Source organism: Platichthys flesus, chromosome 19 (assembly GCF_949316205.1).
Source record: "Platichthys flesus chromosome 19, fPlaFle2.1, whole genome shotgun sequence".
Taxonomy (NCBI): Eukaryota; Metazoa; Chordata; class Actinopteri; order Pleuronectiformes; family Pleuronectidae; genus Platichthys; species Platichthys flesus.
In genome coordinates, this window is record NC_084963.1 from 15,683,863 (window position 1) to 15,710,563 (window position 26,701).

At 41.0% G+C, this 26,701-nt stretch overlaps 1 protein-coding gene across 1 annotated transcript in view; it reads right to left on the reverse strand.

The window, feature by feature from the left end:
• LOC133975582 (netrin receptor UNC5D-like) overlaps positions 1 to 26,701 on the reverse strand; it is a 173,211-nt gene that overhangs the window by 37,452 nt on the left and 109,058 nt on the right. Inside the window, exons 3-4 of the mRNA XM_062413565.1 lie at positions 6,569 to 6,712; positions 6,239 to 6,342 (exon numbers count right to left, since the gene is read on the reverse strand). Coding sequence (XP_062269549.1) covers positions 6,239 to 6,342; positions 6,569 to 6,712 — 248 coding nt within the window. The remainder of the gene's footprint in view (positions 1 to 6,238; positions 6,343 to 6,568; positions 6,713 to 26,701) is intronic.

Consider the following 26,701-nt stretch of genomic DNA (forward strand, 5'->3'; position numbering starts at 1 on the left):
TGAATGAATGTCACTACTAACAGTGGAAAGACCAAAGCTTTTACTGACATTGACACTGGCATAGACACAATCTGTGCACTTAGGTCAGTACCGGCCCTCATCTCTAGACAGACTTACCCCTTCATCAGAGAGGTTGTTTTTAGTTCAAATGCTAGAATATTAGAATAATTGTGCCAGGATTGTTAGACGATATGTCAACAACTACAATGAAACATTACTGTAGAATTTATGCAAAACAATCTAAAATACTTTGATGAATTATTATTCTGATATTATTCTATAATGTGAATTTTAAATGATAGTTAATAACGTTAAAAGCACTTATTATGAAATAGCTAAGCTTCGTTGAAACTCAAAACTTGGCTAACCGAATATAAATCAAAGGAGTCGTGGTGAACTTCACAACGTTTTATATAGATTAAGACAGTGGACGGAGGAGAGCTGGGTCTTTTCAGTGGCTTCAATTTAGTTTTGCCAGAGTGGTGCAGCCAGACTTAAAAAGACAACTATTTCCCAATCAATGCTTTTTAGTTGGTATTGATAACAAGTGACTTTGAGTGTTGGAGTATCAGGGACTGGGTCATCGATCTGCCCTTCACTTAGGATTATGCACTCACCCTCTTTGCAAAGCTGTTGAGTTTTTTTGCTATGTGTCTAAGAAAAGGCTGCCAGTGCTGGCTCTGTGCCCCTGTTTGATGGATTCCTTTATGTACATAGCTAATATACTCTTTAATTAGTTTTACTGTATTGCTGTATTCTTTTTTTTTTAAGTGTGTTCAGTAAAAAAGTAATGATACATTGTTGCATAAGTAGAAAGCAATCACATGCGTTTGTGGTGTGTGTCTGCGGATGAGGAGCTTCTGCACAGATTTGAAAGCATTTCTAACTTCAGATTCAGTCACGTCCTCTATTCAAACTGAAAGACAACTTTTTTCTATGCACTCTATTAAAAAAAAATATATGTGAAACTAAAACTATCCAAAGAATATAACAAAGACACAAACCTTGGTTATTACCATGGTCCAGACTTTCTGCTTTAAAACGAAGTCATCTCAGACACTGAGGATAAAAGAAATGTTTTCAAACTAGAAGTTTAAACTGGAACCTCATGTGAACTTATGTGTGAAGCTTAATGTTATTGGTCCTTTCATCAGAAAATTAAAGAAAACGGATGTAAAGGGAATATGAGATCAGTTTGCTGAACGGAAAAGTAATAATTAGAAGAAGAAAGGTGTCATTTCATTAAAACATTGTCTTTTCCTATGGAACTGACCAAACATAATTGTCTCTGTGATTGCAGGAGTAGAATATATTCTAACTGCCATTCTTACACTGAAGCAAATCAAAATAATCGTCTTGTACTACGGTTGGTTTTTCAGATTCATGTTTTGGCTTCAATTAATCTTGCCCCCTCCGCCCCTCCTTCACTCTTTTCCATTGTTCGCTGCAAGAAGTGTGTAAACCCCCGAGTGTGATTTGCATACTGCGTTGGACCAAGAGTCTGCCCTTTGGGGGAAAGCGATGGAGAGATGCACATGCTGATGAGAAGGCAGGGACAGGACGGACTCAAATGAGCCTGATAAGCCAGCGCCTTCGGGAGGAGAGGAGACGGATTTGCTTAATTGGCAAATTTGTTCCACTTAGATAGCAGCAACCAGTGGTGAACAACACCGCACCTCACCCTGCTGATCAGGCCTCGCGGGCATGGTGTTGGGGGGTCGGGGTTATGTGGTGTCAAGGTCGCGGTGTTGACCGTGACACAGCAGCTAAAGTAAAGTCTGCGCCGCACGCTGTGTCCCTCAAAACGGCTTCCTTGTAACTTTGTCTTGTTTTGTTACAGTTCAATTTTCTAGCCAGAAGAAGGGGAGCAAATAAAACAAAGTTATGATATGCTGAAAGCGGCATCAAATGTTCAGCAGGGGAGCTGTGTACCAAGCAGCAGTTTCTCTATGATAGCTTTAAGCTCTTTGAAGATGATGAGATGAAAGAGCTGACAGGCCTGGTGGTCCTTGTGTTTATTCGCGGAAAGATATCTTAAACTAAACACACGTGAACAAAAAAAAGTATGTTCTTCTCAAGTCATCCCAGTTCCTCCATGCATCACCTATACACCCGATTATTCTTAGAGGAGTGGTAATGACCTACATTTACAATCATTCAAATAGGAAGTGAATGCGACTTGAAGACGATTAGAAAGCACTGCAGTAGGTTTTGTTCCATCTGATTCAATTAAGGTTGAGTTTTGAGCGCCCTCCCCTTCTCACTCCTCTTGTGCATGTGGCCTCTCCGCCTTCCCTCAGCCACGTGTGGCCTTTTCTCAATGCAAAAATGACTTTCATGAAATTACATTAAACAAATGAGCCCTACGAACCTGACAGCATCATATTCTAGAGGCGGGGGTGGCGAAAACCCTTGTCGTGTCCTTGGTTTATCTCCAGGCTGTCTCTGGAAATGTTATGTTTATCACTGAATAATTACATTTTAAGCACTTCAAATGACTTTGGATGAGAGGCCCGATGATTAATTGCACTTGGTAAAGAATACTTGGGCAGTTAATACGGAGCTAATGATTGTAAAAACCATTGAAGATATAGGAGACCTTTTATTCTCTCCACCATTTAACTTCACAAAGCCAGCCACAGTTTTTACTTCACTCACTGAGAGCCGGCAAATTCAAAAGTTATCTACATGGATTGGCTTTAATTCTGAAACAATTTCTATAGCTGGGTGAGGCAGTCACTGCCTGGGACTAAAGCATGTTTTTAATATATATCATCTAGTTTCACTTGATATTCAAAACACCTATTTTGTTTGGGAAAAAATGAACTCAAATAAAATAACAGCCATTTTGATTAAAGGAACATTTATCTTTGGCCACAAGAAAAGATCTTGTTTGATGACATTCTGAAGCAGACATCATGTCTTGTCAAACAATCTTTTCGGGTCCCTTTGTTCCGCTGTGCATTTGCGATTTCCAGGGAGAAATTTGGTTACAGAACGCTGATCGTATTGAGATCCATAACAAGTGACCAATACAAAGAGTGGAAGGTATAAACAGACAACTGGCCAACTGGCCAGCGGTGCGTTTTTCCTTCGTCATACGTTGTTTTCCACAGATCTTACAGCAGAGACGGGTAAAGCTGATATGACACAATTAAAAGACGACCAAAATGAAATGTCTTTTTGAACAATATAAGAGCAAAAATCAACAAAATATATAACATAGGTCTTGTCGTTTTTAGAAATTTTTATGAAGAACTGTTACATATCATATCTTTACGAGTTCCTTTGCGGTTTCCTCTCGGCCATGATTGGAGATTGTGCAGTATGCTGTATGCTTTGCCCTCATATTTAAATAGAGAGTTATCAAAAGTTGTCTGCAGTTGACGGCAATCTGGAGGTCATTATAATAACCTTCTGGTCAAAGGAAATGCATTATTAAAAAAGCCTCTTGGGGAGCTGTACGTAATAGTGTGGCTCTTGTTTTCCGAAGGCTGTCTTTTGATGCTGCAGAATAGATGAAACATCCATAAAATTGCAATATACACGATAAAGACATTTTGAAAAGTGACTCCTCACAAACATCACATGGTGTCAGGCTCGTGCTCTGTCTGTATCTGTGAATTCCCTCGGATCCTTTTTGCTGCTGGAGATCCTCAGGAGACTGATTTCCTTGAGATAGGTATGTCTCTTAATTCCTGTTGGCTCTCTTGTTGTTTTCTTAGAGCTGCCTTCATTATGAATTCATTATTATAGCCATGCTCTTTCTCCTCCAGTGGGTTTTCATCTGTAGCGCTTCGATTATTTTAGATGCAAATGTTTCAAAGGAGAGGACATGTATGTTTTTCTTGCTTCATTCAGAGCCAATTTTGTGGTAACATTAACATTACAATGCATGTGTTAGCCCGCTCTCTCTGTTTATAAAAAGTGGAGACAACTGAGAAGATTTTGCCATCTCAATGTACTACCCAATAAACTGCAGCAGGCTTAAGCTGTTTTAGTCTGTGGTCTGGTTTACAATGTGCTCAGATTATTGCCGCCATCACTGCAGGGATAGATAATATGGCATTCTCTGATTTTCATTAACATCCTACACAGCAGCCCAGTAAACTCCCGGGTGGCTTAGTTACAGCGAGATGCGGATAAAGTTCTTTCCCTCTCTCTCTCACTGTTCCCGCTGCCTCTGAGAACACGAGCGGAGCAGCGACATAAGTGGATTTCAAGCTGTAAAGTCGGCTGCGCAGTGTTTATGTCTTTACCCGGCGTACAAAGTTGGAACCCGTTCCAATTTGCATGTTGTCAACTGAAAGTTTTACCGTCACCTCCCAACAATGTACTGTTTGCCTTTTGCCAACATCACGAGTGTTAATTTCCGTCAGGATCTTCTGCAAATCGCAGTACTATGGAAGACTCAAATAAATGTCATGACCAAAATAAATGTGCCTCGGAATACAAATAGAGTTCAACAGATCTCATTGCATCGTGACCTCAATTCCTTAAATTCCTTAAAACTGTAGCTGAGCTGAGCCTTCTCTCCCAGACAAATTTCACAGTGCTGGTTACAGAAAAAAAGGCTTTAACCTCTCAGCGATGCCTAAAGTCACGAAAAGAGAAAAGTGCAGCCGCCATCTCATGCTCTGGACGTGGGTATTTTTTCTTCCCTTGTGTGAGTCATACTAGAGGGAGCTGGGTTTTGTCCCTACATTATTTACTATAACCATTCTCTTTGTTAGCCGGCGTCGCATTAATTAATTCATGAGGAGGAGTTGCCTATTTGATGACCACAATGAATGGGGGAGACTGGTGGTACACCGATGCTCCATTTGTGTGAGCTGACTCATTCATCATTCATCACATACACGCACACACACAAATGGTCATCGCATTTGGCCTATGTTTTGTACATTGCCCTACAAACAAAAGAGTCATAACAACATTAGACACCACAACCAATAATAACACACATAACCAAAAACCAGCTGGTTAAACAGATATTTAGTTAGACACTTTGAACTAGTGCATGCATGCATGCTCATGTAGTGCAACGCGGTGGAATTTAAACTTTTTGAAGTGATATGGTTAGAAAGAGTATGAAAAACTGTCTAGGGGCACCAGCAAAGACAATGGGAACTGGTCCTAAACTAGCGAAAATACAGAATATTATAAATTCTGTAAACACTTTAAAGCAGCCCTATAGTTTAACGTTAGCTCTTCAACCACAGTCATGGTTTCATTTCATATCCAATTTTCTGGAAAAAAGCCAGACTGGAGGAAAATGGGTCACAGTCCCAGTATTCCTGTTCAGACTGCAGCAAAGAAGTCTGACTCAAAGGATTTAAATTCAATGTTTTTCTGAACTGACTAGATTTAAAAATATACGATATGTATATCTGTTTTTACCCATAAACAAAACTAAAAGCATTAGCATCATAAAACATCAATAACGTATTAGACTGTGCATTTAAGGACCTGTCAATCAACTTTAAGAGCAGCAGCAGCAGCAGTAGTAGGGTTCCGGTCGTGTGCTTTGACATTTGCTGGTCGGGCTACTGTTTTGTTTAAACAATAGATCACGGACTGTGCCTTTAAGTAAATGCAAAGCTCCAGATACTTGGGCACACAGGCTTTGGTATTGACATATCTTCTTTCTAAGCCTTCACATGAAGGCACACAACATCAGAGCGCAGCACAACACACACATCACTCAGCGGCGCTGTCGGGGAGAGCCTCATTTTATATTCATAGTAAAAATTAAAATGGTATGTCTTTCTGACACATGCGAGCACACACACATGCACACATGCACGCACACACACATACACACAACCCCCCCAGCAGACTCAAAGGAGAGAGGAATGATAGTAAGAATGAAATGAATACATGACATCTTAATAAGTCATAGCCGCACATCCTTTTCCACAGGAACAGAGAAAACAGAGAACATAGCGATGCACATGGAAAGTTATTATGGCCAGTATATGAATGATCACTCTGACTTGAGCAGAATAAGCCCGACAGTCCAAATGAACGGTGTCTTCAGCTCATCAACTGCAGCTCTGGTTTACACTAGACGGGAGAGAAAAGTGCACGCGTCTCTTTGATTTGCGGTGGCTGGAGAGAAGCAAAACATTGTGTCACGAAAACAGAGTTATTCTGTCGGTGAAGCAGACAGATGACTGCTCCTCTCCCGGCAACACAGGAAAAAATGTTACTTGTTTGAAGTGTGAGAAGCCCTCACCTCAGCCACAGGCACTCCCTCTGGGGGACGGCAGTGCAACACAATCATGCCATTCAGTGGCACCTCAGTGCCTTGGGGGTCCTGCTCAAAGTTCTTCCTCAGGTCTGCGGAGGAGAATAAACAGCCTGCATTACAGAACAACCACAACAGCGCGGAGGAACACATAAGCCCGCGCATTAAAAGTCAGATTTGTTTCATGTGTGACCTTTTCTCCACACGCAATCATACGTGGACATAAAGAAGGAAAATCACAATGCCGGTTTGAAGAGGAATAACCTTTTCAGAGACAATAAGGTCAGCCTGGTATCAAAATGACACAGAGTTGCTTACAGGCGATGCGGACGGCTGCCTTGCGGCTCTTGGAGGTTCCCAGGTGACTCCAGGCGACACACAGGCACCAGTAATCCTCCGGGCCATGGAAGTCCTCCACCTGCTGACGGGACACGTTGATCATCACCTCACGGATCTTCAGCCCTGCAGAGGAGAGGGTTGATGGCTTAGATTAGCTTTCATTTAGATGCTGGGGTGATTAATCATAGAGATGAAGAATCGCAGGGACAGGATGATGAGTGGAATGTCAATCTGATAAGATTATCAGCAGTAAACAGATCTGCCGTGTGCCGGGAGGAGACACAGGGAGAGACTGCTCAAAACCACAACCTTCCATGGTTCCATCGTCAGGGGTCTGTTTCTAAATGGTTCACACACAAAGAGCTGACCATGTCACCCTTAACCCTCAGGAGTCCTAGCCTATTTGGTTGTTGTAGTTTTTTAATGCCTTTTAAATTGCCCTTAAAGTGTTGACTATTCCATTGTGTGGTATCTTTTTTTCCAGCAGAACATTGCCTAAATGACCAGACTATATATTTTTGCCCTTCACATTATATTTCAGTGTGGTCATACACATTTGTTTTCTTTATAACAATGCAACTCTCCAGAACAGTTTATGTACATCACTGTCTTTGCATTCCCAGTGTCCAAGTAGTGCAAATGTAACATCGGAAAGTTCCAACTGAGACTAAATCAAACGTTTTGCATTTTCAATTTTTTTGTCCATTTGCTGGAGCCACAAAATATCAATCTCTGCCCACTTCTCTCCCTCAGTATGTTGAGCCTGTAGCGCAGAATCAGCACATTCACATATTTCCCCCCATTTCCCAATAGGACAAAAAAATGACAAAGATATTGAAATAAATGCAACGCCCGCATCCTCTTATCTTGCATACTTTTACTTGCATGTAAAATACAATTTTTTACATTGGATTTATTTGATCACATCCCAGTTTTTTACTCGGCATATCAAAACAAACAAAAACTAGTACAGAGTTACAAGAAAGCACTTTGGACTGAAACCTGAACCCAGCGCTCCACTATGCTCCATCTTTGAAATTCAATGTCTTGAACCAGACACTCATGTGATCTGTGACTCCTGAGGGTTGATAGTGGTCTGTTATGCTTGAGTATTGCAGACAGCAATGTGGATTGTTGATTGTATAATGTATCATTTTATTAAAGCCTGTGTATCTTCTTTCAGCATCGAACCATAATCCATTTATAGAGAAGTGACACTAAATGCCTATCAATGGAGGTAGTAACCGAGAGAAGGGACACACAAGCCACTTATTGTTTTGAGGGAGAGCGTGAGCACTAATTTCTCTTCTTTGAAAACATATGAAGGGGCTGTAATTTGAAAAGATTGCAAAACTGTGCAATTAAAAACGCTGCATCTGGAACACCGATGCTTTCCCTGACAATCAAACCGTCCATTTCTGCAGCACAACTTTGAGTTAATGTGAGGCAGGTCATTTTTTCATATCTGTATATCGTCTGTGATGCAGGCCCATAATGAATCAGACGTGAGACGAGCGTTTTTCGGAGACATCTGATGTGAATTTAAAAGCGGGCTATTTCAATTATGCCAGACTATGCAAAAAAAGACAGCCTAGAACCATTAATATATAATAGAGTGGCTTTATTGGATGTCTAGGAAATTGCAGCTTTCAAGTATCTTATGTGTCTCTTGCACGAAAGAAATCAGATCTCAGACGGCAAACTTAAACAGATTTATTAAAATATAAATACATAGTTGTGAACTAGTTATGTTTAGTCTACAATGCTGTGCTTCCTGCAGCATCCAGGTGGATTCAGTTCTGACTGACTGGGGAGGAGTCCCATCATTTAACCTCTGGCTAGCTTCAGGTGTTCTTATGTTTTTGCCAGGTGTCCGTATTACTCCAAATTTTGGGAAACTCTTCCGGCACAATTCCAGTTTGAATACTCCAAGGCCGCAATTTTGCCTGGAAGGGCAGAAATGTATCATTTGGGAAACAACGATGCAGCTACCCACATTCATTCCCTCATTGGGTCTTTTCAGACTGTAAGTATCCTTCCCTTATTTGCCACACTCGTTTTGTGTGACCCTTCTCTGAAAGAAAACAAATATCCGCTCACCTTGTCTTCTTTGTCAGCAGCCGCAGATATAACCCATTATTTTCCAACTCTGCAATTGTCTCATTGAGCAGGAGGTGAGCTTTTATTCAAGCAATTTGTGACACTTCCTGTGGGCATTTGAATGTCAAGTGCTTCTAATACAGAGCTAAAAACACTGAGCTGAGATCTTTGTTATTTGTTTTTTAACTCAGTATGGATGTATTCCGGCCACTTGGTTTGTTAGTGCTCCTGTGATTTTGATGTTAGCCTTTATTGAGCTCATGTGTTCTGTGACGTTGCACCTCCTGTTGTTTTTTTTTACCCATGCATTTAGAGTTCTCGACTCTTTCTAAGATCCTGTTCATACCTGGATTATAAATGTTTCTTGGATAACCTTAGATTAAGTGGACAGCTCCTAGTGTGTCCTCTCAAACCTGGCATTAAAATGCATCTCACACTAAATGTGTTTTTTTGCCCGAGGAGGTCCAGCGTTAAATTCGGAGCGTTTGGACATGTGATGAGTTCAATATTAATAAACAGGCAACCAGTGCTCCGTAGAAGAGGCGGCTGGGACTCATCAGCATAAGGGCTTGTTTACAACAACTGATTCCCCAGTTCAGGATTCTGCCAACTGAGTCAAGCCTCACTGAACTTTGAATAAACAGGTGAGCACCTCTTCGTGCAGCTTCAGGTTTCTGTGGAGTCTTTACTTGCTGCAGCACAATTCATGCTGGTCACATTTACATTTAGAAAGTTTATGTTTCAAATACAGCAAAAGTAGAAAGTGGTGAATACGTCTACAGTGCAGCCCTACACTCTTAAATAAACAAGTCAGTCGATAACAATAATCAGCCTTTTTCCCTCCATATTTAGCCTTTATGCATTTATCATGAACAATTGTCATTGCAAACCCTTGCAAATGAGTGCTGTAAAAGCTGTAGCCGTAGCACCTAAAAGCTTTTAATGTGCGGCAGTGGCAGTAGGAAATGATAGGTCTGCATTCGCATTTATCATTAAACACAGCTTTGATACAGGAGAGTACACAATAAAAGGTGACGCTGATTACAGACGGATAAAATGACGAAATAATCAGCAGTGTTTCCTGTGAATTCATAATGCCTATGGGGTATTTGAAAGGAACATTGGAATAATGGACTCTCAAATTTAAATCTACCGTACAGTAAGGTAATTACAGAGTGAAAATACACTGAATGCCTATTGCTAAAAAAAAATAAGTAAAAGCAGAGTTTGATTTCCTGGAAATCTTTAGGGTTTAACTTTAAAGAACCAGAAAGAGTAAAGAATGGGAAGTATTTTAAAGTCTTCCATTTATAGAAGCTTGTAGACATTTTGTACAATATCCTAGTAAACTAATAGAAATTGCTTTTTAGAAGCCCTAACAAGTTGTGCCTAACTACGCATCTCACAGCAGCTGTTCAGAAATCACTGTAAAGCCTCTTGTGGCTTATTGCTTAATTACGCAGCCCTACACTTGTAGAGGAGTTGTGTCTCTACAGGCTTTTGCCATCACGACGCACAAGGCAGACAGCAGCTTAGACATGGACTGGGATTAAATGAAAACTAATAATGTGAAATGAAAGGTTATCTAAGGAGGCCTAATGGAGGAATGTAGAAGAGACGTGTTTTCTGAAGACACTGTGATCCTCTACAGTGACTGACTGAAATGATGCCTAATACACATACACACACAGGTTTGCACAGCTGTCCTTATAAGAACCCCGCTTAGACTTCCATTCCTTCATCATCAAAACCTTATCCTTAACCTTGACGTGACCGATTCATGCCTCACCCCAACTCAACCCAAACAATGTCACAGATAAATGTCTGGAGAAATATTTGTTCCCCTTGCTCCACTGACCGTCATCTGATTGACACAATGTGCCACTAACGTACGAACACATTCAAAATGAACTAATCCAATATGATGGGAAACCGAAGTGCTCAAGCTAGTGATGATTTACTGCCAAGGAGAACTTTTCAGGTATTTGTCAGCAAGACGGTCAACAATGCTGAAGGGGTTTCAGACTTGTTTCTTTCTATATTCACTGTCTGTTTTCTGCCCGCATTAAATCTACAGCTACACAGCTTATTTTGGAACGAGGTTCTTTAGTTAGAACTTGGGATGAAATAAAAATGTATATATTCTTTAATAGCATGTTATTTTGTGTGCAGCTAGAATGATGTATATACTGTGAATATGCGGAGTGTGAGAATAATTTCACACTGAACATGAAGAAATGTTGCGTCAAGGTAAGCCCCACCCACTTTCAAATGTCTACACAGCCACAGGTTGTCATGGTCCTTTCTGATGTGTTGCTGGGCTTCATGGGGGCAGGACTTAGACTCATCTAATATGATTCTGTTGGAGGACAGACTCCAGGAGCTGGAGTAGAGGAAGATGAGGGGACCATACTGAGATGCGGTTGTGTTGTTTGGCCTTTCTCTGTCTAAATTATATTTGTTAACATATGCAAAATGTAACCAATGCCAAGATCAAGTCATGGTTGGCTGCACATTTATATTTGCTCTTTTGGCAGATGCTTTTATTCACAGCCATCCCCCCTAGGGAGATGCTATTGAAAATACTATGCTCTGATGGCATTTGGTAGCTTGTTCCACCATGAGGAACCACAAACAACACCAGTCTGATTCCCTTGTGTCCAGTGATGGCAACGCCAGGCCATGTTTATTGGAGGAGTGTCTGAGATGAGTCATGTGGCCGCATTATTGAATAGCAGATGGGTCCAGACCTAGAAGTTGCTTTAATGTGAATTGAGCAGCAATGGGGATCTATATGTAGATAAAGGTAGTAGCTCATGCTTCAATGATGGATGAGTTTTCTCTTCAGCCCAATAACATTATTAAAACTCAATTCAGTGTCACTCCCTGAACACTCCCTTAACAAATTAAATTAAAAGCATTAATTCCCGGACTTTCCACACCACCGCAGATACGCCACAAACACCCTCACTCCCTTCACAGCTCTGCTAGACTGCTGCCCCATTGTCCCTCAATCCTTCCCTGAACTTTTTACAACGCACAGATTAGAGCTATAATCAGTTGATAAAATGACTGTACATCAGGTGATCATCAGAATTTACTGAGCAGAACCAGAGATAAAAATGTCACTCTAAATGTCAACGCTGTATTTTATCCCCCCCCCTTCAGCTCCAGTGTGAAAAGACATGTTTTTAGTTTGTGGGCAGTGTACCAGGAAACATTTCCAGATCTTTGGGGGCTGGTTTAGAAGGCAAAATTTAAGGCAGGGTTGGTAAGTTAGTTCTGAAACACTTTCTTATCGTGTTTGTTGAAATCCGCTTCAAGGCCCGATAGCCATCAATAAATAAAGTTGTCTGAAAAGACCTCGTAAGACTTTAATAAACACAATTATATGAGTTTTCTCTGGAAACGAATTACACTGACTAAAAGGTGAAACGATTTGATGGAAGCACAGTGACTGAGTTTTTATTCAGAGCATTAGTCTTAAAATTTACTTTGCATCATTTCAATCCTGGACTCTGGAGACTGTCCTTCTGAAGAAAAGAAAAAAAGCCCTGTCTGTGCAAGCAGCTCATTACATGTCACACTTACTTATTTACTGGTATGTGTGTTTATAATCGTAACCATTGTAATGGAGGTCCTTTAACCTTAAGGAAATACTTATATTAACCAAAAAACCTAACCACTATATTTAGGAGCCCAACAAAAACACAACAAAACGGGTACCTGTCTGTTTATTACAATTACTCTGACAACAAAGATTTGCTATCCTTGTATGAGGAAGAGACAAGTAACCTATGGATGACATAGGTAGAGCCAACACGTGCCACCAGTACAGCTTCAGTGCTCCTTGGCGATTGATTCTACATTGTCTCTGAAACTCTTTTATAACAATGATCTCAATTCTTCCAGAAGATGCTCCCTACACTTAGTGTTTTGATCATGGTGGTGGAGAATGCTGTCTAACACGTCCGTTCAAAGTCTCCCACTGGTGTTCAACTGGGTTGAGGCTGACTGTGAAGGCCATAGCATACAATTATATAATTGATTTATCATTTTTACACTCATCGATTATTTCAGTTTCCTGGAGTACCCCATAAATGGAGGCGCTGTCATCCTGTTTAACCTGTAATGTTTCAGGAATTCCCTTTAAATTATCACTCAATTAATGAACTCTAATATAGGATCCTTTAAGTTGGACAACGTGTGGGTATTGTGACAGCAGACTAAAGCACTATGACGATTAAGGACTGGATTTAGTGTTGTTCACAATCTGAACTCCTCTTCCTCATTAACGATGAGGAAAACAACGAGAAGAAAAACAGAATAGAGAAACTAATGAATATAACAACACTCGGCTGTTGCTGATGCAATGTTTATGCTAAAAGCTGACAAGCTCACAAAGGGTGGAGGAAGCTCAGCGCGGCAGAGTCACTCAAAACTGCAAAACTGTTTTTCTTGCACACAGTGAGAATGTTTGTGAGCACTAAATAAAACAGCATGAGAAAACAAAAAGTGATGCTTTCCATGACAGCCCATTTCATAACAAATAAGTCAGTATGTGTAAAGTCTAACTTCATCCCAGTTGTGAACGTTACTCCACCCACTGATAAAACTGGGCAGTAAAGTAAGGGAGGTGATGGAGACCGAGCTGGTTTCGCAGTGTTACATTTGTGACTTTCCAGGCCATTTAAAATGGAGAGTGACACAGCATCGTAAGGAACCTCTGTCATGTAGGGCTTTTTAGAAGTGGAGGACTTTTCCCTTCCAGAATCCTCTGATCTGGGCATTAGTGTGGGGGAGGAACATGGGGATCCAGTTAAAGTGTTGGCTCAAGCTCAGTTATACCCAAAGGAGGAGCTCTATGAGGCAATGCAAGTGTGAGAGAGGGATGGGGCAGACCGGTAACACAACTTTAGTTAGAGAGCTAATTTTAGTGAACACTCAAATAAGTTGTAAAGCTGCTACACAAAATGTCAAATAAATCAAGATTGACACACTGCTAACCCTTCCAGTAGTGTCCTTTACACATTTGTGTGTGTGTGTGTGTGTGTGTGTGTGTGTGTATGTGTGTGTGTGCACTGCAGTTTCCCGTCTCCCTCAGAGAGCTTGTGCTGCAGAGAGGTGCCAAAGCTAACACTATACTACTGGAATAAGACCAGACCACAGTTTGTCTGTAAACATCAGGAAGTCAACTTCAATAGAAATCTCATAATGAAGAAACGTCCTAAACATTAGACTCTGTCAGCATTGAAAGTTCAAACCGGCAAGTTCAAAGCCGGTTTAAACCACTATAGGCAGAGTTAGGAGACATGTTCAACTGGTCAAAACTGCCAATTTTATATTTGGCAGGAAATGTGATAATAAAACCACCATTAATGTGTTTCACTACAGTACAGTCTACTATTATTGAGTTTACAGCTCAAAGGGACACGTGCTGTGTCTCTTTAAATGTCTTTACATACGCTTATTAAAAAACAAAGGTTTAAAATGCTAATAAATACACTCCCACAGTGAAGGGTGCCTGCTCTGTGTTTGAGCGAAGGCCATGGTGTTTCTGCTGAAGGCCTGACAAACAAAGGGGAGAAATCAGAGAGACACTCAGCTTCCTGCACACTAGGCAGAGATCACAGAGCTTAGTCTCCTTTCCAAGTATCCTGAGATGACTCCCAGTGACTGTGTGTAGGAGAAATCATCCAATAACCATTCAGTCGTGTTGATGACACGCGGCCACTTCTCTGCATTCAGGAATACAAACATCCATTTAGCTCCTTCCACGGTCCCCTCTGTTTCTTTCCTTTGTGCTGCGCTCCCACTGCTTTCCCTTCAGGCTGATGCCAGTGGCTGTTGACAAAACGCCACGGAGCCCTGACAACAGACCTCAAGGTGGAGCAGTTTTCACTTTCCATTTCAATCATGCCCCTTAATCTGTCTCTAATGTAGCCTCTATAAAAGAGTCAGGAAGATATATAACAAAGCCGATGCTCACTTATCATCCCATGCTGTTCTACTTTTCTCCTTCGTTCTCCGTCTCAAATTTTTTTTGGGCCTGTCTGGCACCGGCCTTGTGGTGTGATTTCTCCCAGCTTTGGTCCATTGTTTCACCTTGGCTGGGTCTATGAAAAGGCCCTGAGGGATCCAGGCAGGGCCAGCTACAAGTGGCTCCCGATCAGCTCAGCAGAACTCGACTTGTCCGGCTCAGCTCAAAACGGGCAAAGGAGGCCTCTGTCGCACTGAACGCTGCAGTGAGGGAGGGATCTTCAGAAGTGGGTTCATCTCAGGGATCCTTGTGAGGCAGCTGTGTACGTCGCGGTGGTTGAGGTGGATGGATACAGCTTGAAGAGATTGTCTGTCTGATGTGAATCCAGCTTTAGGGAAATGTTTGTGTGATGTGACATTGCGCCATGCAGCTCAGCATGTGGGGGCTGCGGGGGCTGGCTGGGGGCCAGTCACAGACGTACGCTGCTAGACAAGCGGAACATGCTCCCAGCAACATCTTCAGTCTAGTCTCAGCTGTGTGTGTCATACTTAAATCCTGGAACCAAAGGGACGCGTTACCTCATGCATGACAAAAATCTTGATAATTCAGCCATTAAAACACGTTGAGTCCTTATTTGTGTCATTCCCCGGTCGCCTTGTTTATGTTTATCCCAAAACTGCATGTCTGCTTATTTGGAGCCAGTTTTGCATACACAAGTAGTTTTCCCCGTGTGAGCCGCTTCATTGGTTTCCCTTCCATTTCTCTGACTAACAGTTTGTGACACGGGGAGTTTGAGGCATCTCACTTTCCCCTCACCAGTCGCCACCTCTCTTTCTTTGTCCTGGAGTTCCTGGTTGATGTTATCATCTAGGATCATAATACACAACACTGGAGTCGGTCTTTGACAGAGCATCATCAGGAATAGAAATGCATACTTCCCCTATCCACCCTTCATTCATGCGCTTTCCCTCAACCACTATCTTTTCATCTGTGAATCTGCAAGAGCTGCTATCCTCTCCTTTGAGACAACCAAAGCGGTATCCGTTTTCAGCCTCTATTCCACTCTCCCATCGCCCCTCTCCGTTTCCAGTGTCTTCTTTCTCCCTTATGCCCTCTTTCTCTTATCTCTCCATCAGGGTATCATCCTTTCAGCTCTATAGGCACGGATATCCTTCTGTCCCACCTTCCTCTCTCCTCCTCTTTCACGCCGTCCTTCAACTAGCTCTTGAGTTCTATCACTCATCTCTTACAGCATTTCAGCCGAGGCAAAAATAAAGCCGTCTTCCGTAATAGGTCACAGTGTGCTGCATTGGAATCTGTATTTTGTTTACAGCGACCATCCTTTTATTTTGACTTTGGATTTTTAGGAAAGCTCAAACTTCTGATTTAGAGTCTGTAAGGACTCGATACTGCTCCCTTAAATCATTCTAAGGAGTTTATCAGTGGGAGCCGTTTTCCTGAAGGGAGGTTAAAATCTGGGTTGCAATGATTACATGGAATATCCAGCTGAGCCTTGTCTGCCTCTGGTTTATCAAATGGCTTAGCAATGGCAAAGGGATAAGGAAATAAACACTGTTGCACTGAATTTGAAGATACACTGTTTGCAGCAATAATTATGTTGTCCAGGAAAATAGCAAAATCCAGAGTTGAGCATGAAAGATTATCTTCACACTGAATTTGCAGAGAAATATTCTGTATCGTGAGTTTTGATGTTTGGCAAAATGTTTTTAAATGGATTTAGGATGTTTAAACTTTCTGTGTTATTTAGCATGCCTCCTGGTTCTTTCTATCACATGATGCAGTTCACAGTAAGTCTAAGGATGCAATTTGAGGTGTTGTCTTGCATTAAGCTTGAGAACCCTTCCCACTCAAAGGAAGTGCATACTTGGACTTGAAAATGCTGAAAACATTTGTGTTTATATGAGATGGCCTTGCATAAGGCTTGCATAAGAAAACTAGCATCCGACAAGTAGTGCCCGCACACTTCCATGCATCCATTACGTTGGCATGGTTGTGAAGCAGTACATCCACTAGAGGGCAGCTCCCCACGCTTTCCGGTGGTTGCTCTATTTCGTCCATATCCGTAAACTTTCAGAAGACGTGCAACGAAACGAGATGAAATGAACGGAGGGTACATACTGTGTACGCATATGATTCAAGTTGAGCATAGATGAGCCTTAAGATGTGTGCAAAGCTTTATATACTTTAAGTGATGATGACTCCATATAATTAATTAACTTTCCAACCTCACTTAACAAAATGTAGACTGCAGCTACAAGCCTCCCACTTGCCTTGTAATCTCCGTTACGGCAGCAGCTTTAACGCAGGGAACTGAACGGAACAAACTGGCTTATTGCAGTGTGTGATTGGGCACGGCATCTGTTACACTTTTCTGTCTGTCTTGTTGACTTAGATGTAAATCTGGCACTGCGACCACCATAGCTGCAGACACAAAGTCAGAACAACAGTGCCTGCCCCTACAGGTGGAAAAAAGCAACAATCCCAGCCTTGATCAGGCTGTGGAAAAGGCTAGAAAGAACAAAAATGTGGGAAAACTTTAGCTGAGAATGAGAAAGGTAATTGCAAGATAAAGATGTACCGAAATAAAATCCCCTCAGGTGTTCACACGCATCACTGACTTTATTCCATCAAAACTGCTCAAGCCTTATAACGATCCCGAACCCTCAATGAACCTGCAACAGAAAACCCCAGAAGTAGAGATAGCGGAAAAAAAACCAAAAAAAAAACACACCCACAAACTTTGGTTTTGATAGATTACCCAGTAGTATCAGGGCAAGAAGCACCAATACATATACCAATACTAGTATCTATTACCATGCTTTAAATGTGTCAAGAGAATGAGATTTCAGCTATTTTTATTCACATTGAAGAAGGGCAGGTCTCTTGACTGAAGAAAGTGATGGCTGCACACATTCACTCATTAGAAAACAGAGTGACGAGGAGTACAGCACCAGTAGGATTATTAATTTATCCATAATGCGGACAGATCCTTTTTTTCTACAGATCCTAGAGATTTCATTCTTGGTAAGAATCTTCTTCTGTCACCTCAAGCAGTGTTTCTGTGAATAACAATCATAATAACCAAAAATATAGTTAGAGAACTGAACATTTCAAGTACATAGATAGTAATATACATGACCAGACTACCACAACTCCTGTATCACACAAATACAACAACACACTCATAAAGAAGATAACCTAACTATTGCACTATCGATATTGCACGCCCACTGCGTGGTTGAGTTTTATTGTTCTTTTCGATCAGGCCTCCACACTCTTACAGTTTAACTTAACCTCGTAACACTGGTGTGGCACCCTCCCTGTATGTTGGGGTAACTGGGTTGAGCCAAGTAAACATCTGAAGTACTGGACATAACACAGACAGAGACTAAACCATGCAATTCCTGACCTTTCTTGACTTCATTCTGTAAATGCCTACTGCAGCTGTAAATCAAGCATAAGTAAGTTATGGGAAAGTAAATATTAAATGGACTGAATTTAGTTATTTTCTGTCCTAACGGTCACTCAAAGCACTTTCACACTACAAGTCACATTCTCACTTTCACACACACATACAGTGCTTCCATTTATAGGGACGTTCTATAAAACACCCCACTCTCTCACTGCCCACGCAGCCATCCGGGGCAATTCCGGGTTCAGCCTCTTGCCAGAGGACAGACATGTGGACTAAAAGGAGGAGGGATCAAAACACCAACCTTCTGACTAGTGGATGAGATACTCCAGCCCTGAGCCCCCCCGTACGATGCCTTTGTTGTCTTCCATATTAACATAATCAACATATTTGTTTTGCTAGAGAACCAGGAGTCTGATTTTTTATTGCAGCACAAAGGCAACACAATGATGTGTTGCTGGTATGAAAATATCCAAAGTGTTGTTTTTTTGGAGAAAAGTGGATTCACTGTTAGTTTTGGTGCAGCCTCACTCAACTGGTAGGATTGTGATTCTGTAAATTCTCATTCATATTTCATTCAAGGGTTCAAGCAAGATTATCATAACGGCTGCACACGCAGCCAGTGTTGCGCCACCGATCTGCTTCGTCTCCCAAACGTCTGTTGTTCACATATGGAGCAGTTCAGCTGAGAGCCTGCAGCGGAACTGCTCTGATATGATAACTCTATTTCCTCGAAGAAAAGTGGCCTATGCACTCAATTAAATAACAGGACTGTACTGCATGAAGCCATGTTTACTTGGGTCAAGCAATAATAACAAATAAAATAAAATGAAAACCTAGTTAAATCAACTGAATGGATTCAGTCAACATAAACGCTGGAGTGCTTTTACTTTATATTTGTGACACAATCAGCAGATGGACATTAAAACTGATGTGAAAGATGATTTTCAGGAGAGAGCCCAGCTCTCTAAAAGAGAAGCATGGTTCACGTTGCTGAGCTACGCCTGACCTGTGTTGGTCATGCAGGCAGTGTGGCCACCCTTACCTGACGAGAACCACAATGAAAAGCAAGACGTTCCGCCTCGCACACACAGCCACTGTGGCCCGGGTGTAGGACACGAGGAAGAAATTTCAATGATGGCAGAAGCTTTTGGGGAGTTGCTAAGAAGCTGCAGTAATCTATAAGACTTTACTCCCCGGGCACAGGAACAATCAGCTTCTTTGCCTCTTTTTTAAAAGGATCACATCCACCACTGACAACTCTACGCTACCCTCTAATGTGGATGCATTGCTTAACAACTATGCAAATTTAGGGGGCATACGGAAGTATGTCCGAAATGATGTTACATCGTTTGAAATGGACACATCTCTTTATTCATATGTAAAGGCAGCATAAAGGAGACATATTGAGTGCATACAAATACTTTGGAGGAAATGCGCAATGTTTCAAGGATTAATAAATAACACATTTTCATGTATCCAATACTAAAATATCAAATCCTTATACTTCAGATACCTTATTCAAACACATACAACCATTTGAATGCATTGGGATAGATGTGATAAATCTCCAGCCTCCAATATTAAAAGTAGTGTACTGGGCAGAGCCATGGCACACAGTGATTCACTGTGTTCACATTGATTAAATCCAGTGTAAACAGAAGCTGTGTGCTGCAGAATAACAGACTGACGAATGCACACATCAGACTGGTCAGTTAGATGTATGCCTCTCTGCCAATTTATGTGAAATGCTGTGGAATCACCAGACACAAACTGTTCAGCCTGAAAAACACAGAGACAATTAAAGTTACCCCTCATTGTTGCTCTCCCTCTCTGTCTCTCTTCCTTTCATTTCTCTCATCCATAAACAGCGGATTAACCGCAGGGAATATTACCATATGTCATGGCCTCCTTTTTTGCCTGACTAAAGTCGCATCCTTATTTTTAATTCTTCAAATGTTTGATTTTCGCTGTGATCTGATGAGTTGGAGCAAAATTGCAAATGTAATTTTTCATTGATCCAATCATATCACATATATGTCTTGAACAATCTATTACTCTATAATGTATTTCTGTTGGGACTGCACAATTCATATTAAAGAGTAGAGTGGTGGGCACAGGTTATATGCAGTAGATCACTGAAAAATATCAGTGGGCGATATCAACATATCACAACATGACATTAACTTCAGCTCTGGAATTTCAGGAGCTCCACAATTTTGTCTTAAAAACTACTCCCTTTGGCTTTAGATGCAAATTTGCTGTGCCTTATTATATTCACGTCAACAAACTCTGCATCATCCTAACATTATTTACCTACTTTGAGAAACTCTCTCCTCTCTTCTTAGTGAGCTATGTTCAAAAAGGTATGAGAACAGTAATGAGACACTGAATGTTAATCACTGCAGCTCAGCGTCTCATTGTGTGGCTTTGTTCTTACCTCAGTGTTTCTTAATCTTGATATTCCATCAGAAGGTTATTACTGTTGCCCCCAACACTCAAGTAAGCTTCTTGTGAGTGAAAATATTGATAATCTTTGCATTTAAAGGTTCCGTGTGTAGAATTTAGTGGCACCTAGTGGTGAAGTTGCATGTTGCAGCTGATATCCCCTCACATTTTCCATTTAAAAACCCTAAGCATAGAGTACTGGAACTCTACCCACTCACTTAGAATGAGACTATAGGCCAAAGGTTACAAAACACACAGAGGACCTGAACTATGGGTTTGACGTTCCACAAAGGCCACTTCCCTGGTGTGTCGTTAAGACCACCTCCTCCTCCAGTCACCCCTGAATTTGGACACAGCTACTGTCTTCACTGAACATGGCACTCACTACACATCACCCTTCTGCTCTTAACAGAAGCTGTAAATTCTCAATAATGCAGTCAGTCCTCACACGTCTTCCACCCCGCTTGAAAATAGTTGGAGAAAATAACCTAATAAACGACAAAAGTAAAAGCCTCAAGCAAATCTCCAGCAAAGTGAGAGAAACGGTTTTGATTTCAAACATTTGGTGTCCTCTTTTATCTCACGAAACAATCCTTTATTGACAGAGGCAAAGTGTTTCAGGTTGACGGCACACGATTGCTGAGTTAATGGTTTGGATAGCACAACAGTGTAAATATTCATGATAAGTATAAATGGCATTCATTAGAGACTCCATCACAAACACCATATCCTGCAGCGATACATGTCAACAGTGTCTGGTTCAAATCTTCTGATAAGAAATAGTTCTGTCTACTCTTTGTCCTTTTGAACTCTTGAATAAGCAAATACACACACAACTGTAAAAAAATAAGTCATGAAAAGGTATTTAGAGAAAGAAAAAAAATGATTATCTTGTCCCAGAGTAGAAAGATTATATATAAACTAGTAAACACCACACTGAGAACACAGTGTTTTAACTATAGCAGGAAATACATAAACCACAGTCAAGATAAATTACATGCACAGTGGCCTCCTGCTCAAAATACATGTAGCTCTGCCTGCAACCAAGTGTATTTGACATTTCTGGAGAGTGCTCTCATTTTCGCCAAATGTTAAATTGTAAGAAGTCGAAAGATAAATGCAGCTCACGCTCGCTCATTGTCACTGAAAGTTGAGCTGTCAGGATTAGCGCACAGAGAACGAGTTGTAGGTATGAAATATTCAGCCATTACATGGTTTTTACCACGTTACACATCTCAGATAGAGATAAGAAACACGATTCATCCACCTCGAGTAGACCATATATTTTTCACTGCAACAGCAGCTGAAGCTATGGTTGTAATGGATAATTTATACTTTCCATTGCTACATTTTCTCTCCTTGTCTGCTGGGAGGCACATTCGAAAACTGAAGCTGGGAAAAACAACACAAATTGATCTCCCTGGCTGAGTTAGCTGCCTCTGGATGGACACAGTATCTGTCCTCTGCCTCTAACCCCATGGTCAAACAATGTTAGGGCATGTGTTGTCGAGTCTGTGTGCATTTAATTCAAAGCTTACTGCTTTAACAGCTCCAGCCCCCTGCTTGCCTCCGGACCCAGGGGCCATTCCACCACCTGAGTCCGACTATAATAGCTTGTGCTGAGATACAGCTGTTCAACTGCCTCCTACAGATGAAGCTGCATAGCCAGAAGTGTCTCATATGAGGCTAGATGTTCATTTTGCTAACGTGCAGCATGTCGGCCGACCTCTGCCTGCACAGTAACAGACACCCTATTTAAACTTTGCGCTAAAATGCACTTACAGAGATCGATTGCAGTCGGGTAGCACTCGACCACATGAAAGTACAAGTGTAAGGGCACCCAAGATGCATTGGGGATGGATAGTGATTCGATCGGCCAAACCACCTGGAGGTGGTCAGCGAGACATCGTGACCACATCGACCACTCAGTGTAAATGCATGGCCTTGTCAATCCACATGAACGTAATCGTGCACGACTGTGACCGAGCAGCAAGCAGCCATTAGCAAGTACAAATATGAGGCAATACTCCCCTGGCTCTATAAACCCTCTACATTCCTTATTATTTAAAATACTTAAATATATTCAAGTTTATAATGAGAATTTTTTTATAAAAATGTAGCCTTTTACCACCATTCATATAGGAGCATGTCTCAGGTGCATCAGATGCAATGCTTGTCGGTTGATCATCATCATTTTGACATCATACCAGCGACTGTCCACATCTCACAGGAATAGTCTGTAATGTCTATCTGTAGAATATGACAGACAGATGAAAACAGCAACTGAAGGGCAGTTTTTTCTGCTGCACGCTCTCATTTCCTCTTTGTGTGTGTGTGTGTGTGTGTGTGTGTGTGTGTGTGTGTGTGTGTGTGTGTGTCTGATTCTCTCTCTCGGAACAGGGGTAAACGCACAGGGCTGGCAGCAGCAGTGCCGCAGTAGGCATATGGTCCCTGCGTGGACAACACATGTGCATCAGCGATACAGCCACCAGGTTCTGCAAACACACATTTTCACACGCAGGTTGGCCGAGGTACGACAGTCAAGCTGCAGATTGTGCACATTTACAAAATAAATAAAAATATACATTCAAATAGGGATTACAGCTAACAGTATTGTATTCTTCTTTATCTCCTGAAATTCAACCCTACTCCTCAGTTTTCAATCATCAATGTTATTAAAGACATTTGGAGTTGTAGTGAGGATTAAATCAAAAAGAAAATAATCGAAACAATAACAGCTCCATGACCGCTACCATCTTCTCAGGTTTTGCCTCTTTTTTTGTGGTTTGGAAATAAAGAAGAGGAGGAAGTGACATGAGCGGAACAGAGCAATCAGATCTTTACTGAATCTCAACATGGACCCTGGAACCACATTCATACCAGGTGTAATTCTGGATGTGATATATTTCAAAGCAAGGTGTCAATGGAGTCATAAATACTGTTCAAGACGGAGAGTTTGGAAACACTCCAAACCTTAACCCAGCAGCACATTTACATGCAGGGCATCCTTCAAGGGTGGCTCTCACCCAGAAAACCCAGTATTACAACACAAGTAGGTGCATTCGAGCTTGGACCTTTTTGGTTGGGTGCAAGTGGTAAAAGAGAGTAAAGGGGGGAAAAAAAGGACAGTGAGCAAGTGTGCCAAGAATCATTTAAAGGGAAGGTCATGTGGAATCTGTGGGAATACGTCCCATATTAGGGAGACATCCCCATATTAGGGAGACATGCTGAATTGAGGTTTAGTGGATCTCCAAAGATAATCTTTGAACTATGGCCACGACTTCTGAACCAGTTCCTCCAACAGATGTGGAGATACTCCCCTGTACAAGTGTAATATCTGATGAACCCTCGACAGAAAGTCAGGGAGTTATCAAAATCATTTAGTTTATTCCTCCGAGTGGCACATTTAAAAGCCACACATCCCATCAGTCTTACATTTGGAACAGAGTGACTGACACTACCACCCACCTACCATGTTTCATGATAATATGTCCAGCAGTTTTAATGTAATCCTGCTAACTAACAGACCAACAAACAAAAAGAAAACATCACTTCCCCGCAGAGTTTATAAATGTTGAATGTAGAGAGGAGGCTGACATTCTGACAACTGCATGTGTGAACGATGAAAATAAATAATTCAGTAGGCGTGCAAACAAACCAGTGTCTCTTGAATGTGATGAATGGCGTTGAACTGCGTAACTCCATGTTAAGGTAGCTGCCATCTTTTTTTTTCTTTTTTATTAAACCAAAGCAACACTGAGTGGGATTTTAGCATTCTCTTTGGGAATATGCTTTTCTGAAAATGAATCAAATAATGGAGAAAAAAAAAGAACATTACGAACATTTTAGCATAATTTCACTAAAATGTGAGTTTTGAATTACTCTTGTTTGACTATGCCTCCCAACTATTATTTTTCCCATTTTACTTTCAAAAGCTATTACAATTTACCTGAACAAAACAAATAAATACATAATAGAGTAACATCTGAAAGCAAAAGCTGTCAACATGCCCATTTTATGTTCGATTGAAATGAGTCTGAGAATCGTGCCACGTTTTAAAAGGACGTCCCCACTGTGTGAAAACAAAGTGATGAGCAATGATGGTTTCAACATTTGTATTTAATTACCACGCTTTAAGAGGGAGGCTGTTGGAGTGTGCAGTTTCATCCAAGTGTGGGCTGTGAGAGATAGCCAGGTCTAGTTTTCTTAAGAATTAACTGATAGTGGCTTTCATTCAGGGACATTTTGTTCTCCACTTATTTTTCATTTGGTGCCATCACCCACTAACAGCTTTAGATATTTTATCGTCTTATTTTCTCCTCCAGGCTGCTCCATTCATTTCCAGGTTGCTTCCTCTTGTGCCTGATCATAAGATGGATTAAAGAGTTAGAGACAAAATATCCTCTTGAACTAATGACTATTTAAAAACTAAAGAGAAGTTTTGAATACAGGGCTGTGAAGGTAACTAACTCAAAGGGAACTACAATGACACTCAGTAGTGTAGACAGTTCCCTAATGAAGCTACATTTGAAATCACCAGATCCAGATTTTTATTTAGATTCACTCATAAGGATCACTCCTTTAAAACATGCACACATTTTTCATCAAGATCCACATATAACTTTGAGAAATCAAGGAAAATGTTAAAAACAGAGCCTCATATCTCACAGTGATGAAGCAAGTGAATAGAAATTTGTCCCCTGATCCAAATCAACACCAAAGTTAAATGGTTTCTTCCCTGACACATATCACATCGTTCTACCAAATTATATCCTTCTAACTAGGGCTCTGCGATAAAACGATAGCAATAATTCTTGCGATATAACTTTTCCTCAATAGGAATTTAAGACATGGTCAATAGAACGTCGATTGAACTCATTCCATCCATGTTTTGACAAACAACAGGAACAGTCAATGATATGTAGGAGCAGCACCAACACGCATGCTAATGTTTGGACTCCTGCACAGAGGTGGACGACTCTTCATCGATGCAGTGACGGAACATAATCCATTCATGTTTTCAGCTACATTCATTGTTTTAGCGGATTTCCATCGCTAAATAATTATATCCTGCCCGCCCTGTGTCTCTGTCAGAGTCTGCTTCCTGCTCACTCGCCCTCTGACCTCTAACGCGCTCGCGTTACACTCTAACAATAAAATCCATCACTGATCACAAGTTATTAGGACACGTACAGTACTTATGTTTACTTTGTGTTTGTTTGATTCTCTGGAGTTTATTAAACATGTTTAAACCTTCTACACAAAACGAGACGTAAAGTGACGCTCACAGTCAGAAAATCAGGGTTAAAGTGACCGGAACGATCCAGTGTATCGCGATATATAGCGATATCTACTGATTCTAACTACAGACTAAGACACAGACAAAGGCAGATGAAAACATAAGCTTCTTGGTGGAGTTAAAGATTGAGATACTCACTTTAGTCTAAGCATCTGTAATCACTTTTGAGATGTTGCCTTAGGTTTGTTAAATGAAAATCCACTGCAGTGTGCAACATATAACAGCTAACAGATTCCTAACATGCCCTTACATCTAAACAAGTGTAAATCTAAAAGACATTGCAGACCTGACACCACCATGAGAAGCAAGAAAACACAATAAAATACTGGGCTAGGGTAATAAAACGTACTGTGCTCATTCTAACTGCATTACAGTGAAGATATAATTAAGATGAAACCTGCAGTAACTGATGTTTATTGTCTGCTGCTCAGTGCGACGCAGCAGAATACAGTGACATTCGAGAACTTTTCTGCTGAAAACAGCTGCCGACTTTAGAAAACCACACAGTGACTCAAGCCGGGTAACGCTGTGGGCTGCCATAGTAAAACAATTAACTGAGAGATGCGGTTCACATCCCAATAGCTGAACGGAAATTCAGGATCAGGTGATCAGTTTCTGTGGGTTTGTGATGCTCTTTTCACATGTGACTGTTTGTTATTACAAATATATTGATTATAGCTACTTAAATCAACTAAAACTACTTTACTAAGGTTTAAAAAAAGATTATTACAATGGTTACATGACATATTGCTAATACAAAGCAAGTAAATATACATACAAATTTTTTATATTATTTGCAGGAAGTTTTATTCATGATTCGTCTCGTGACAAATTTGTATCCGCTTGGATTAA